Source organism: Melopsittacus undulatus, chromosome 6 (assembly GCF_012275295.1).
Source record: "Melopsittacus undulatus isolate bMelUnd1 chromosome 6, bMelUnd1.mat.Z, whole genome shotgun sequence".
NCBI lineage: Eukaryota > Metazoa > Chordata > Aves > Psittaciformes > Psittaculidae > Melopsittacus > Melopsittacus undulatus.
Window position 1 is genome coordinate 74,107,971 of NC_047532.1, and position 16,196 is coordinate 74,124,166.

At 53.7% G+C, this 16,196-nt stretch overlaps 2 protein-coding genes across 6 annotated transcripts in view; both read right to left on the bottom strand.

Annotated features, from left to right (window-relative positions):
• The window catches only part of NLGN3 (neuroligin 3), a 42,154-nt gene extending 36,786 nt beyond the window's left edge, over nt 1-5,368 (bottom strand). For all 4 annotated transcript variants that reach the window (XM_034063672.1, XM_034063674.1, XM_034063673.1 and 1 more), the window contains exon 1: nt 5,306-5,368. The gene's annotated coding sequence lies outside the window, so the exon portion shown is untranslated. The remainder of the gene's footprint in view (nt 1-5,305) is intronic.
• Nucleotides 5,369-9,085: 3,717 nt separating this feature from the next.
• Nucleotides 9,086-16,196, bottom strand: part of MED12 (mediator complex subunit 12) — a 36,775-nt gene continuing 29,664 nt past the window's right edge. The window contains exons 39-44 of one of the 2 annotated variants that reach the window (XM_034063648.1): nt 15,808-15,888; nt 15,362-15,579; nt 14,629-14,791; nt 11,759-11,932; nt 11,523-11,604; nt 9,086-9,514 (exon numbers count right to left, since the gene is read on the bottom strand). In XM_034063648.1, coding sequence (XP_033919539.1) covers nt 9,471-9,514; nt 11,523-11,604; nt 11,759-11,932; nt 14,629-14,791; nt 15,362-15,579; nt 15,808-15,888 — 762 coding nt within the window. In that variant the 3' untranslated portion in view covers nt 9,086-9,470. Of the gene's footprint in view, nt 9,515-11,522; nt 11,605-11,758; nt 11,936-14,628; nt 14,792-15,361; nt 15,580-15,807; nt 15,889-16,196 lie in introns of both variants that reach the window. The other variant, XM_031048224.2, reaches the window with a different exon arrangement.

Here is a 16,196-nt window from a genome sequence, read left to right on the forward strand (position 1 = left end):
ATGTATACCTAGGTAAGGCTGAACTGGACCCTCACTGGTAGCAGGACACAAGTCTTTTCTCATCTGGACATAAAACCAGGAACAAACCCTATACTGATGTTCCCTGACGTGTCTGAGAACTGGCAGAGCCAGGGGACTGAAAGAGATAAAGATCAGATCCCTGGTGATCCCACAGGGAAATGGGACAATGCTGGGATGAGACTCCAGTTCTGCTGCCAGCATGTTGGATGTGCATCCTGTGGCCAGGGATCGGGAGGAGGCAGAACTGTCAGGTGAGACAGGAGGGAAGGGATATTGCCATCCAGATGCACCATCCCTGGAGACATTCCAGGCCAAGCTGGATGTGGTTCTGAGCAACCTGATCTAGTTGAAGATGTCCCTGCTCCTGGCAGGGGGTTGGTCTAGATGACCACTGAAGGTCCTTTCCCACCCAGACTATTCTATGGTACAATTCTGTGATTTTCAAACCAACTGCATTAGTTGGTCAGAGGACAACATTCCATCAGAAGTCTCCAGCAAAGGGTACTGTGATGCCAAGACAGAGGCCTGGTGCTTAGCACAGGTCCCACCTCTACAACCAACTGCACCTCCATCAAGTGGGGAGAGCATTCTGTGCTGAATAAGTGGGACTGAGCAGGAATCTGTCACTCTGTGCCAAGCAGAGGAACACAAGAGATGGATGAGGATAAACTCATCCTTCTTCACCAAAGCCCAGTGCCCCCTTCTGGCTCCACCCTTGCTGGTAGGAACAATGTTATGAGACTAACAGCTCAGACCAAGGGCCCACCTTGCCCTGTGTACTTCCTCGACACTACTCAGACCTACGAGCACTTTGCAGTTCAGCAGCTGCCAACTCAGAGGTACATATTGGTGTATTTCTTGGTTCTGAGGGAACCTCTTGTCCTTCCTGAATTCATCCTGTTTCTCCCGGAAACCCTGTAAGGTTTCGCTGCTCACAACACCTTGTTCTGAGGACTTCTGCAGTTTGACAGCACATCTGCAAGAGGCAATGCCCCTCCTCCTCTTCGGCACCTCCTGCAAGCTTCATTTTATGTGACCTTGTACTTGTATAGAAGGAAAACAGTGAACACTTAACCTCCATGCCTTCTCTCCTGGCCTCCTGTAGACATACTTTACTCATCTTCTTTCTTTTCCAGTTTTAAGAACCCTGCCTTCTTTAGCCATTTTGCACAGGGGCCATCAGACCTCTGACAGTTCCTGCTGCAACTTCCAGGCATCTGACTGCACAAGGATCTCAACACTGCTCTCCAGTGCTCCCCTGGGCAGCTCTAGAGGCAGACCCACAGAGCGACCGTTCCTCTTCTCCTGCATCACTGTCCCATGATTCTTCAAGTTTCTCAGCGGTGCCTGGAATCATGTAGGGGTAGAGGAAGAGTGTGAAGGCAGCCGGACTCAGACTCACCTCCACAACTCCTTTAACACTGGTGCCAGCACCAGGACATGGACAAGGCCATCTCCATGGTGAGTGGCATGCAGACAATTTGGCCATGCCACAGACTTGAGCTTCTTCTCCCACTCCTGTAGAGCAGCAGCTGATGAATGCCTAATGGAGGCAAAGTCCTTGCAGCCACATCACACACCAAAGGCCATTCACTGTAGCCCCCTCCCCAAGCCCACGTGAAAAGCCTTCCTCTGCCAACCATCCTCACCCTCAGTGAGCTGCAGCAGCCCCTGCACTGTTCTCACACAGTGTGAGCGCTGTAACGCTCACCAGCCTTTGCCCCGGCCCCTCTGGCATGGCCATGGTGACCACATGGCCCCTGGCTCCTCGCAGGGCACACACCCCCCGAGGCGCACTTCGGAAGGAACAGACTGACTCCTGTTGTGCATCTTGCAGTGTCAGGGACGAGGCTTCTCCAGATCCCTGAGCTCCTTGCCAGGGCTGCCTCAGCCCAACCAGAGCTCCCCAGTGGGAAGTCTTGCTCTGTGACACCCCCTCCCTGCCCTGATGCCGTCAGACAACACAGCAAAAGGAGCATAGTGCAAGGGCAGAGCTTATCCACACAACTGCAGGACTAAGCAGGAGCACAGGCTCCAACAAGGGCTGCAATACCAGATGGCTACTGAGCCCAGACAAGCCTCCAGACAAGCAGCACATCCCCTAACCAAGGAAAGCTTCCAGGAGCTGCATGCACCTAGCAGCCATGGCCAGAAGCCCCCTTGTCTTCCCACTGCTCCTACTTCTGCCCATGACCCCACAGACAGACTCATTGCAGGATGTGAATGATGTGGGGTCACGCTGCCAGCACTGGCAATTGCAGGACCTGTTCTTCATTCCCCTCACACACACTGCGGTGCTGCCAAGGCCGGCACAAGGTGCTGGGCACAGCCCCAACTGCGGGGCCACGTTAGGAGACCACCACAGCATCTCCTCCACCATGCAGCACCACTGAGCTATGACAGCTCTGAGCAGCCCAGCACCAGGATCCAACCCATCTCCTTCTGCTAAGGTACCCCCACCTTCCCCCATGCAGATCCAAGACCCACTTGGATACAAACACCAAACCCTGCTTAAGAAGCATCTTTTGAAACTCCCTGTCAGCAGCAGCCAGTAACCACAGACCATCAAGGAAGAAATCTCTGTCTGGGATCCTGCAGAGAGCAAAAAACTCTCCCACCCCAATGGCACCAAAAGCTCTAGGGACAGAACCAAGCTGTCCCTGCCCTGTCCCTCTGCCCATGCTGCACAGCCCAAGGACAGCAGCTCCTCAGCCCCTCCGTGCTCTGCTAATGGATTTCACAGCCTCCTGCATGGCTCCACCACAGCTCGTGCTCAGACACATGCTCCACATCCCCACCACTTCCCACCTTTCTCCTGTTACTGAATTCCCCCAGCTGCTACCAGTTACCCCACACTGGTCTGTCTGAGGTCACAGTTACTCCTGGAGAGCAAAAAGGACTTCCATTCTCCTCCACTTGCTGCAAAGAAGTAGCTCCTAGCAGGAAGGATATAGGAAGACAGCAGCAAACTGCTTGGGAGGCAACAGAACTGCTGTGGTGGGGGAGGTTTAGGAGCTGGCTGAGCTGATGTTGCTCAGGGATGGGGCTTAGTGATTTGATCACCTCAAGGTGCCTTCCATACTTGCTGTCCTAAAACTCCTCCTCCCTTGACACAAAGACAAGGCCAACGTGGACCTGCCAGAGGATTTTGGCAGTCACTGTGTCCTTGTTCTCTCTCATGGACTCAGTGTAATCGTGGTCAAAATGGACCCGGACCCTGCCTGTGCTGGACCTGAGCACCCGCAGCAGACCCCACAGAGAGCCCGGAGAGATGCAGCCACCTCAGCTGGAGCCTTGGTGCAGAGCTCTGCCAATTCTCATGCTGCTTTCTGAAGTCTCAGCAGGCCCCTGCCCGCGGGCAAGACGCTGCCGGCCACACCGTGCTGACGGCACTGCCTGGCTCCTGAGCATCTGCTCTCCAGCCCTCTGGGAGAAGAGCCTTTACATGGGGTCTGGGAAAGAGACAGACCTGAATGGAAGGTCCAGAGCAACAGGCTTAGAATGGGCTCAACCTTCCTCTTCCACAGCACTGCCCTAGATTCACATTCAGCCATTGCTGTGCTGAGCCTGGGTGGCTGAGGCTGTGCAAGGCACAGGCAGACCATGCTGAGATGGGCCCTGCAGCTTTTCAGCACGGGAGGGTGCAAGGGCTGCCCTGTGTCTCAGGACCGTCCGCCTGTGCCCTGGCAGCGTCCGCCTGTGCTCCAGTGCTCCGAGGTTGAGCTGTGTGTTTGCAGGTGTCCAACCCAACTCCACATCCCGGCCGCACACGTAACCATGGCAACTGCACATGTGAGTGGCAAAGCCTCGAGCTGGGCTAACTGCGAATGCAAATGAAGCAAACACATGCACCGTGCTCAGTGTGACCTCTAAATGTCAGCCCGTCACCATTCTGCAGACACCAGCTCCGGGGGTGGCTACCTGCAGCCTGTGGATGGGAGGAGGAACCTCAGGGTTGGCACAGGTGCTCTGGTGCATCACCCCTGAACTGGTACCCCACAGCCCCCCAAGGACACATCTAACCCTTGCGCAGCTGCAGATGCCCCCCTATTCCACCCTGGTTTTCAGAGGAAGGAAGGTCCCACCAGGCTGACACAAAGTGTGGCCAGTGCAGGGGGTCAAGAGGAGCTGGGTCTGTCAGCCTGGCCATAAGGGCACCTCCAGCCCCTCTGCCCTCACCTATGGCATCAACTGAGGCACCCACAAAGGACAAAAAGAGAATTCCAGTGCCACAGGTATTTCATGGAAGAGCCATCTCCTCAGAGAAGGCCTGTGGCCTTGGGAAGAGCTGCCAGTGGAAGCGCCAGGAGATGCTATCATTTGGAAGATCATAATCCAGAAACATACCAGCTGGCCAAAGGCCTTGCATCCCTCCTCACTTCTCCTCTCCCATACTGTCAATAGCGCTAGACATGGGCAGGCCCCAGTGCTGACCATCACCCACCACACTGTCCTGCTCCATGGCTTCGAGCACAACAGAGCCAAACTCAGGCAAATGGTGCAAGCCTCAGTGCGCATCAAGGGAGCCACCAGCAACTCGGCATCACGAGCCTGACTCACCACATGGCCTGGGGATCAGCACCACCAGCACGGTAGAGCCCATTTGCCACAGAGCTTGCCTTCAGCCTGGCTGACTGCCCAAGAGAGAGACAGGGAATGATGCCCTTCAGCTCCAGGAGCCCGACTACCAATGTCATTCCCCATGCTCCAGAAGCCCAATGGCCAATGTAATTCCCCATGCAATGGCCACTAATCTAAGCCACGGGGATCTCCTGCCTGCCCTTGACCAGGGGACGCTCGCGACGGCAGCCTCATGCTGGACAGTACCCGGCGCATCCTTGCACCCCAAATAACCACCCCCAGCGGCACCCCGCACTGCGCCGGAGCAGGAACCCCGGCGCTGGGACAGCGGCTGGTCCGCAGGGAACGGGGCCAGCCGGGGCCGCGCCGGGCTGGGGCCGCGCAGCCGAGGCGGGCGCACAATCCCCCTTTCAGCACGTCGCCATGGCAACCCGCCGGCTCGCCGCGGCCGCTCATCCGGCCCCGTTAACCCCCGCCGGTACCCGCCGCCGAGCTCGGCACCACCCGGTAACTCCCGCCCCGATGCCCAACCCGGCTCCCGACGCCCCCACATCGGCACCGACCCGCGGCCACCCGCCCTCCCTGAAGCCCCATCACCTCCGCGGCGGCCGAACCCCAGACCACCGCTCATTGGGGCCTGCCCTTGCCCTTGCCCCTGCCCGAGCCACCGCGGTGCGGGCCGGGCCGGGCCGGGCGCACTCACCGCCGGGGCTGTCGGGGCTGGGCCATGCCGGTGGCGGCAGCAGCTGCTCCGCGCCCCTCTCGGTCCGGCCGGCCTCGGCAGAGGGAGCGCGCGGCGCGTGCACGCGGGGGCGGGCGGGGGCGGGGCCGTGCCGCGGCACCCCTTCGCTGCCGACGGCCCTGGCCCCGCACCCCCCGGGCACCCTCCGGCCACCGTGACCCCCCCGTCCCGACCGGACACCCGCACACCCAGGGGCGAGCTGCATCCCTGGCGAGCGACCCCGTCTGTAGGAGCATCCTCACGCCGGCAGCCTCTGCTACCCGGGCATCCTGCAGCACCCCGGGCATCTCCACCCGCCATCGCGCACCACCCCGGCACCCTGCACCACCACAGGAATCCAGAATCCTGCCCCGCTGCATCCTGTACCCTTCCCCGCTCCTTTGCATGGGGTCTGCCCCCCCGTCCCGCATAGTTCCAGGCTTTGTAGCCCCAGCGCACCTGTCTGCACACGCAGCATCCCACACCTTCCAGACCCATGCCAGGGGAGCAGCCCCAGGCTCTACCACTGCTCTGCAGCGCCTAGCTGCTTCAGAGAGGATTGGCCAGATCCCAGTAAGGGATGTCCTATCCCAGCCTCAGCCCTGGGGCCAGGCAAAGGTGCCCCCCCCACCCCCGCCACGCACAAGGCTGTAGGCTCAGCAGCCACAGCCCCACAGGCCCCCAGCAGCACCGTGCAGCAAGACCCAGCACCTCTGGTCATTTCGTTTTCCCCTGTGGGGAATGTCTTCCCCTGGCTCAGAGCCTACTGGCAGGAGCTGCCTCTCCTCCAGCCTGCCTCTGCCCATGGCGGAGCTACCTCTGCTCCAGTGCTGTCTAATGGAATTATAGATCATTTGAAAGAGGGCATGGATCTGAGTCCTGCTGGATGCATCTGGTCTCTGCATCTCTCTGCTGTAGCCAGGACAGAGGCAGCTGCGATGCCTGATCAAAGAGGACATGCGGTTACCAGCAGACACCTCCACGTCTTCTGATCCCGACGAGGGGAGCTGGGCTCTGCCTCCCTCCTGCTGGCAGAGCTGCAACCCAGACCATACCCAGCCTCTGCAGAGCAGTCACCGCTTCCCGTTTAAGTTGCTCATGTGGCAGCATGCAGAGGGCAGGCACCTATTCCAGGGCTCCCGTGTGCCCCCAGCACACACACTGAGCTGCTGAACATCCAGCCGCAGTGAGATCCCCAGCACCCTGCTCTGGTTGGGCTTCAGCGGCCCCAGCACCTTCTCCCTGCTGCAAAACAGGTCCAAGGTTTCCTGCCCCACACCCTCTCCCAGGGACCGTGGGTGGCAGCTTGACCAATTGCTGTCCTGTTACACCCAGGGTGAGCACACTGCCAACTCTGTACACCCTTGAGCAGGCAACATGGTCCAGCAGCTTGTGGGATTGATGCACAGCCCTTCCTAGTGCCCACCAGGGTTCATCAGCCCTGAGAAGTATCTTGAAGGGGCCCCTGGACTGGTGCAGAGCTTCCCCACAGCAGACCAGGCTCCCTCTGTTCCAATGCCAGGCAAAACCAACCGAGGACAGGGTCATGGTGTACCATGGGCACCACACTGGGAGCACTGGGCACTGGCAGAGTGTGTGGAGGAGTGCGTGGGACACAGCCTGCTCCTGTCTGCCCACGACCCCACTGTGCCAAGCCTTTGTGCAACCTCGGGTTTCTCCCCATGTGCTGGACCCATGCTTCTTATGGACCCTGCCGAGGCACCCCTTGGGGCTGCCCCTCCCCCTTGGGGAACCAGCAGCAAGCACTGTCACACAGGACCAGTGGCCACAGCGGGGCACCTGCTCACATTACTCAATGGGCAGCATCTAATGAACCCCCACCGCCCCCGGTTGCCTTTGGCTCTTTCACAAGCAGCGTTTAAAGGAGGAGGAGGGCTGGAAGCCGTCAGACCTGCTGAAAGCTGCAGCTGCTCAGTGCTAATGTGCAGCACAGCAACAGCGGCTCCGAGGGATGCAGCCAGCATGGGCAGAGCACAGCTCCCAGGGTGCCCAGTCCCACAGCACGCTGGAGCCTCCTGCACCCCCTGGAAACCTCTGGCAGCCAGAGGTTCTTGGAGACGGGGAGCCCTGGGTCTGCCACCACAACAGAGCACTGGAGTCCTGCTCATCCCGCATCAGCACCCAGCCCCAGGAAGGGATAAATCATCCCGTTTCCCCAAGGGAGGCTGAGCAGGCTTGGGGTGCTTTCACCAGACACAAAGCAGGAGGGCAGCACCCGATTCCATTCTCTCCAGCATCCCTGCTGAGAGCCGTGCTGCCTCCTGCCACTACACTCTGGTGCTGGCTGCTGCCTGCAGAGCCCTCCTCCTCCCACCTCTGTCACTGCATGGATGCAGACACCGTGTGGATGCAGATGCCACTTGGCGCAGACCCAGCTGCCTCCCAGGGCTGGCAAGGAGGGAGCTGCAAGACCCGGCTGCACACACAAGGAAAAAGGGGCTTGTTCTGGCCAGAGCCAGGGCTCAGCTTGCCCAAAGTGGGTTCTGCTGGCCCCAGGCACTCCTGCCCAGCCCAGCCCTCCTCCAGAGCAGTGAGCAGGGCTTCCGTTTCCTGAGGCACCCAGCACAGGCTGCAGGAAAGCAGACCCCCTTGCCCACGCCTCCCCTGGGGTGTGAGGGGACCTCACAGCCAGCTCCTGGATGCTCCCCAGCCTGATCCTTACGGAAGGGGCCAAGCAGGGATGCACAGAGGAAGCAGCCCTGCGCACATCTCCTGAACAGGGGAGAGTGCCCATCTCCATCAGGCCTGGCCAGCAACATCTTCTACCCCACCTGCAACGAGGTAGCAGGAGCCTACAGAAATCCTGGGGACATGCAGTGTGAGATGAGAAGATCCAATGCTTGGGGCAGCAGTCAGGGGCACATCTGCCAGCACATGGGCCTGAGGACTAGAGCCTCAGCATCCCTCCTTCCTCTTCACTCCCTCAACTTGCCTTCTTGCTGTGGCCTACCCTACAAAACTGTTACGTGCCCCCAGATTAAGATCAAGGGTAATTTTTCCATAAGACCCTGTGAACCTCACCCTATCCCACATAGATGGGACAGAAGACACTGGTCAAGAAAAGCTACCAGGGGAACCACAGGTCAAATGGTCCACAAGCAAATTGCTGAGGAAGGACCAAAGAGAGAAGAAAGGTGGTTTCCAGGTTCCAACAGACAGCAGGAACAGAGAGCACTAAGCTAGAGCAGGCTGCTATAGAGACAGAGGTACGACTCCATGGCAGCATGCTGCATTAGCCAGGTCAAAAGTTGAGAATACAGCATGTTACCCATCCAGACAAATCACTGTGGCTGTCAGGAAGGAGTGAACAGAGAAGCTTTAGTGCTTATTAGCAAAACTGTGCTGTGAAAAAAGTACTGTGAGCACATTTGGGCTGCAGCTCCTCCTAGACTGCAGAGGTACTAACCTGAGCCTCAGTACCTGCTGTGCCTGGGAAGCTGAGCTTGTCAGGGCTCAGGACTACCTGCAATGCAAGTCCCTCTTTGCTTTGTGCCTCTGTCCTGGTGGAACATGCCAGTAGTAAAACTCTGGAACATGCAAAGCCTTGCAAGCACATGAGCGCCAGCTCATGAAACAAACACGGAGGAAGGGCTTTCTTTCCCAAGCCAGACTATTTAGCCATTCACAAAAGCTGAAAAGGCATACATTAGTTCTACTGGGGAAAAGAGACCATGTGTAGAGGTGCTGCGGGGCTGTACTGGGTGGAGTGCTGAGGAGGAAACACAGGTTCTGAATACACACTTCTTTTGCAAAGTAAGCTCTCTGTATTCATCCAAGAATGTCTGCAGTACAGGGTTCATCTGGTATAAATAAAATACAAAATTTTACAATGTCTTAATCATTATTTTAACAAAAATACTAAAAACTGAGTAAAAACTGAAACTAAAGTGGGGAGGGAGACTATGAGCCACAAGGGATCTCCATAAACATCTGTAGAAATTGGATAGTAAAAACACTTTCTCTGTACAACAAAACCATCTTCCTGGCACCTCCCTGTGAGACAGGCAGCAGCAGCACTGGCCACAGGACAAAGGTTGGGCCAGCCCCAGCTTGTGGGTCAGGCTGGAGAGGCTGTGTGCAGTCCACAGTGACGTCTGCCTCCTGGATCAGGCTGAAGTGCCACAGATCAGTAGCGTCCAAACGGGTTGTTGTTCTGCTGTGTCTGTGTATCTGTTGAGGTCAAGACAGACAGTCACAAGGTCTGGTTCAGGAAAGCGATCCCTCTCCCCACACCACCAGCACAGAATGACAAGCATGTCATAGGCATGAAGTATGACCTTTATGGCACTTTCTGCTCTGCTCATTTCTCTGAGCCTTGAGGCAGCACCACAGTCAAGACCCACATTCCTTGAGGAAGACACAGATAATGTGCCACTCCTGATGCTGAAGCTCCTCCAGAAGCAATCTCCCTATCCCTTGTGGTGGAATTGGTAGTTCATCACAAAACCCTGAGATGTGGCAGCGAGCTGGGAGGGTGAGTCTGGGGATAAGTTCTTTCTGATTTGGAAGGGAAAACCAGCCTATAAGATTCCACAGCACCTGCAGGCATACAACTGCTCAGCCAGTGTCAAACACCCATCCTAAGGCACACCCAGAAACCAAAGCCAGTGAAGGTTTCAGAGACAACCATCCTGGCCCCCTGTCAGTATCTTGGTACAAATGAAGTAACATGCTAAAGAACTTCCAGATAGCACAAAAAGGGCAGGAAACACGGTAAAGTTGTATTCAAGAATATAATGAACTTCCAGACTGCTGGGACTGATGTTTTGTGATGTACAGTGCTCACAGGACACCTGAGTGCTGTCCCGTTACAGTGGAACTGTCATTCTTTCCTGAAAACTCATCAGCATGATTAATCCTAAATCAGATTAAGTAAAAGGAGACCAGTTTAACCTGTTTAGCCTGCTCTCCTTCTCAACCCTGCTGGACAACAGGACATTCAGAGATACCCTGGAGTCTCCTAGCAGAGAAACTATCCTGGGGCCAAAGTATTCTTGTCCCCCTCCTACAGGCTGTTCTTGGTTTATGTCCTGCTTTACACCCCATCCCAGACACTACAAATAGGAACTCCAGATGGAACTGATGCAAACCCATTGAGGAAGCATAGAAGATGCATGCTGATACATGGCCCATGTAAACCAGCTCTTTGCTGTACAGAGAGCATACAAAAATATGTCTCTTCTGCTATTATACATTTGGATTCTTGTATGAGGTCTTGCTGTACTTGAATATCCTGGCTGGAATCCTCACACAGACTTGTGGTTTGTGAATCAGACCAGTGGGAAACCCAGCACTTAAAATTGCTGCTTTGGGGAGGGTTGTTTTGTTTTTTTTTTGGTCACAAGGACTACAAATTTTTCATTAGGGAACAAGTACAAGCGCAGTTTCCAAGTCCCCATTCCACACATTATTACATTTAGCACAGCCTCACACTTAATGCACTGCAAAACCCCTGGCAGTCCATTTCTGGGCATTTTCATAGCATGTCTATCATTTTTATGGCAGAAAAGCCAGTGAGGTGACAGTAAAACAGCAGGCCATTCAGAAGGGAACAGCACAGACACTGGGTTCTGTTTCTGGATTCCCCAGCCAGTAGTTCAATGCAGATTATAGGAATACAGTGCCAGACTGAACACCATCTATGTCATTACCCTGTCTGTGCTGGCAGCCACAGAGGCCCACATAACACTGCAAACACAGCAAGCATGCAGTAAGACTTCTCAGAACACCCTCCCGCCTCCAAGAAGTCTTGTCATGATCACATGAACACAGTATCTCTGGGCGATCCACCAAGTGAGTGCCCCAGGATTACAGCCTCCTTGTGCCACTTGGATGTCAGCAACAGCAGAGGAAACACCACTGGATGCCTTAAAGGTCCAGACTGGCTCCTTTCAGGCAAGCTCCATGGCAGTCCCTACAAAGGCTCAGCTCTCTCATCCCTCTGCAGGCAGCAGCAGGAGCATCTGGAAGGTTACTCACAAGCTGGCAAGCATTGCCTGCCCAGCTACTGTGTCCCCTCGGGCCAGGAGCTCTAAGTCCTGATGCCACCTCCCTGTCGACATCATTTGCAGCCTCAGACAGACAGTCTGGCATAGCCTTGCTTTTCTACACCAAGGTACCTACAACAGAAAACAGTGGGAGGAGACAAGAGACAGGATCAAGAAACACTAAGGCTTACTGGAAAGCTGCTGCTGGAGCTGTCGAACCAGAGCAGCTGTCTGCTGCTGCTGCTGTGTCTGCTGAAGGCCCTGGCGCTGAAACTGCAAAGAAAGAAGTGTCGTTATAGCCACACCACCAGGCTTGGCACACACAGAGCCCTGGGAAGTGCAGGGGAGGGGGAAAGGGGGATGCAGGTGGAGCACTGCTGGCTTTGTGCTGGACTATCATGTCCTCTGCCTCTGTGTGAACACTCACAATAGGCTGCTGAGGGGGAAGAGCCTGCATCCCCAGCCCTGGGGGCTGGCTCTGCGCCTGTGGCTGAGGCACTGTGGAGACCTGGGGTTGCTGCTGCGGCTGGGGTGGCTGTGGCTGTTGTTGCTGCTGCTGCTGTTGCTGCTGCTGTTGTTGCTGCTGTTGCTGCTGCTGTTGCTGCTGTGAAGACAAAAGAAAAGGGACCATCAGGGAACTGTCTGGGCAATAAACACAGCAACAGGGCACAGGCAGGACTGAAGGAGGAAGGATGTTCCATGTAGTAACACAACCTTCTGACACCAGTTTCTCTGCAGATACCTAAATTAATCAGATTTCACCAGGACCCTGCCCTGGGCTGGGAAATGCCAAGAAATACAGTGAAAGTTAAGAGGAAAGTAAAGCTTTTCTGCAAGATTAGATACTGAGAGACAGCAGGAAGAGAGTTAGGAGTCTACTGGTCAGCTGGGGAACGACCAGCAGCAAACAAGAAACCAAAGAAGAAAGCTAGTAAGAGCTACCTCAGGAGGTCGGCTGGTTCCTCCCCTGCCTCCTGGGTAAGATCAACAATAGTGGCTTCACTGAATATTTGCCTGACCTGCCCTCAAAATTTTTTCAGAGGCAGCAACAGAGCTCCTATAACCTCCACTGCAGGTCACACTTACTCCTGCTACTGTTTTCCGTAACCTCTACCCTGACTCACCAGTGTTATGACTGAAGACCACTTCTTGTCCTCCAGCCAAGGCACAATAAAGGTGGCTTTGGCTTTTTTTCGAAGACAAGAACTTTGGTGATTTCTCTCTCCTTGTCTCTGTCCCTCCAGCTCAGTGCCCAGCTATTTTAGCCTCTCCACCTCAGTTACATTCCCCAACTCCTCGATTTATCTTGCTGCCACCCTTCTCTGCCCCTCACGCCAGCCAGTGCTGCACTTCAGTAAAAGGATGCAGATAAAACTGAATGCAGTGTTCACCCTAGATGATGACAGAACTAGTTATGGTGAGAAGAATATTCAGCATGTTGGACTTGGAGTCAGAATATACCTACTATTCCTCAGTGTTTTAAATTTCTCCTAATTTTCAGACATTTCTCCCACCTGCCAAATGTAGTTTTGAACTCTAGATCAACAGAGAATTTCTAGCAGATCTAGAAAACCACTAATGATATCACAGAAAACCATCATGGGGATGCTAGGTACAGTCTCAACCACTGGCTCTAAAGGGTAAGGTTCAAACCTTGAAGAGACTCAGAAAACACACAAAAATACAATCAAGAGAAGGGACAGTATTTTATGAAGAGGTTAGAAAAACCTGGACCTATGGAAGCTGCAAGTGCCGCCTAGGAATACATTGGGTAAACAGCAGAGTATAAAGAGCCAGTAAACAGTAGGACAGAGCAGACAATAATAATTGGATACAAGAAGCAGTCACAAATGCATTGGGGCTTGGATCAAGGATTAAAAGGCAAAAGGGAATGAGTTTGTAGAAGAGCCTCTGAATTTTCATCTTAAACCAGCTTGGCCACTTAGGTTCTTGAAATGGATGCTATGACCTGGGCTCACAAGAGAGTACATAACTGGCTAAATGAGCCAGAATACCTCTCCTGATTTCATGTCCTACCTTCTTGCAACAGATGACTCCCAACCCATGCAAGACAAACCAAAAGGCCATCCATCCTTTCGATAAGCTACTGCACCATGACAGTCAACCCAAGCACCAGGAGTCTGTTCTGCATCTGGTATGCCTCTGATAACACAGCAGGAGACCCAGTAACGGGAGATTTTGGGCACTCCGCATTTTTTTTAAGCATCCAAGCAATGTCAGGTAAAAGCCTAAGGTTTACATGAAGTTACTGAGCTAGTTGTCTGAGACATGTTTTTTTCCTAAATATGACTGATGGAGAATGCTTAAAGAAACCAAGTGAATAGTCAGGTGGTGTTACTCATCAAAAGCATTAAAAGCTGCTGACCATCCTATGTTTAGTCTCTTGACCAGTGCAAGGCAGCAATTCTCAAATACTGTAGACTGAACCTCTCTGCAGGAACCATTGTCTCACCCAGGTCCTTCTCAGAACACAAAGCCTTAGCACTCTGTCCCATGTGAAGTCTCCCCACATTCTACAGGTTTGCTAAACCTTGCAACTCACCAACTAACCAAATTATCTCTGTGTTTCTGTCAGTTCAGTACATTTCTGTAACTCCAAGAAATGCATTCATAGTTGTTATCATATAAGCATGTAATGTTCGTAAGACTGTAATGCAAATTCACGGAATACTCATGTCTGTTGACACATGCCTCTGAACTTCTTCGTATCTAGAGCTGGGTCTAAAAAGCTCATGTTAGACCAGTTTTTCACCATACACTGTTAGATGTGCAGTACAAGGACTGATTCACACCAGATTTCCTGCCACTGAATACTGCAACCAGTGTTTATTTTGATCTTGTTGAAAACACAGCTATAGCCCTAAAAATGATCTTGTAAGGAACAGCTCTATGTCCTGTGTGGGCAGGGGGATTTTCACTTTGTTTCTAGCTCCTGCAACATTAACAGCTAGGTTTCTGCACAACCTTACTGGCTCAGCTGGAGGAGGAAGAGGTGGCTGCAGAGCGCAGCGGACTAAGCAGACCTTTACTGCTACTAACTTCTCTTTGGTTCATGCTGGGTGATTAGTAAAAGGCAGTGCAGCACACATCTCCATTCCCAGTGGCCTTCTAAGGAAGGAAGAACCAACTAGCAAATTGTTACACAGAGGCCTGAACTGAGTTGACATCGTTCCTGACTCAGAGGGGCAGAGTAGAGTGTTGCTGATACAGAGGTAAGCAGCTCTGAGCAAGCCTCCTCCAGGTCCAGCAGCCTTTCTCTTGTCAGCAACCACTCACCCTCAGCATCTGCTGCTGCTGTTGCTGCTGCTGCCTCAGGTACTGCTGCTGCTGCTGGTCAGGCAGGATCTGGCTGGGTCGAATTCCTGAGGGGACTCCTTGGGGACCCAAATGGTTCATCCCACTCATCATGGACGCCTGCTGTATTGATTGGTGAGGAAACCTGCAAGAGAAAAGGACAAGCTCATGGAGTAAAACACTGATGGGTGGCCTGCTTCTTTAATCCAAACCCACCGTCTGACATCAATAAGACAGCCCAAACAGCCCTTTTGCAATCCATGCTGCCTCTCTGCAGAAAGGTGAGGGACACCAAGGTCTCTCAAGGGTTTCAACCAACCTGTTTTTCTAGAAGCCCTAAGTAACAGCCCTTGGTCCCCTCTTCTGCATGGTTTCCATGGTGGATTTATGCCTGCTCAGGAGCAGTGGAAATCCTGTATCTAGCCCTTTGGTGATCTGCTGGTTATTAAAAGCAAAACTAACTTTCTCAGGTAATTTTTCTCATACTTCCCAATACCTCTTTCTCTGGCTGCTAACACTGTCTCCTGCCTGCAAATAGCATCTCCAAATTTCATCCTATTTCTTTCTAGGACTGAAAGCTAGAGAAAGATGTCCCCCTGAGGGTGCAAAGAACTCAGATGCTGTGAAGTCAGCACAGAGAACAGGCTTTTCATGAATTGCTGCTAGGATTGCCTGATGAAATACAGCTTATTAACATCCAGTGGGTAGGAGGTACCTCTGTGTATTGCCCAAGGTGTGCCCATAGCCAGGAGCCTGCTGGTGTACATAGCCACTTGGTCTCTGCTGCATCTGTCTAACAGGATCCACCAGGGCAGGATTAGAGCTGGGGTGGGAATTCTGGTAGGGCTGGCCAGAGTAGGTAGGAGGTACCATTGTGGCTGACTGGGAGGGATGCTGCTGAAGGCCTATGTGGGAGACGTAAGATGTGTAACCCTGAAATGAAACAAAAAACCTTTTTCAGTCATGGAGTCAAAGGTACAAAAGAGATCTGGGACAAGAGGACATGAGCCTCTTGATAGTATCCTGCAAATACTATCACAAGGCTGCCTGTCTCTGGGATTCAGATTCATGGTGCTCAGTAAATGAGAACTTGGCAGCAGAAATGAAGATGCTCTGTGCTGGAGTCAGATGCCAGTCTTATTTGTGGTCACTGCCACTTACCTGGGAGGGCTGCAGTGCTCCATAGGATGGGGTTGGAGCCATCTGGCGCACAGGCTGCTGTCCCATTATGCCTTGGCCCTGCTGGAAGGCCACAGAGAAACACTCTTTTCAACATCTCCAAAGGGCAGGACATTGCTGCTGTCTTTTGGGCAGCTGCCACCAAACCAGACAAATAGCTTCACTGCTAAATGTATGGGGCTGCTGCACAGCATGCAGATGCTAATGACTTCTGCGTCACCCCAGCCTGGGACAAACAGGTCACTAACATCCCTACCCCTCCATAGCCAGGATGTGATGTGCCCTCTCACTGCCACAGATGCCCCCATGCACCTCAGTGACAGCCTCCACTGTGTTAGTGACATGGGCCCACGAAGCAGGTGATATACACA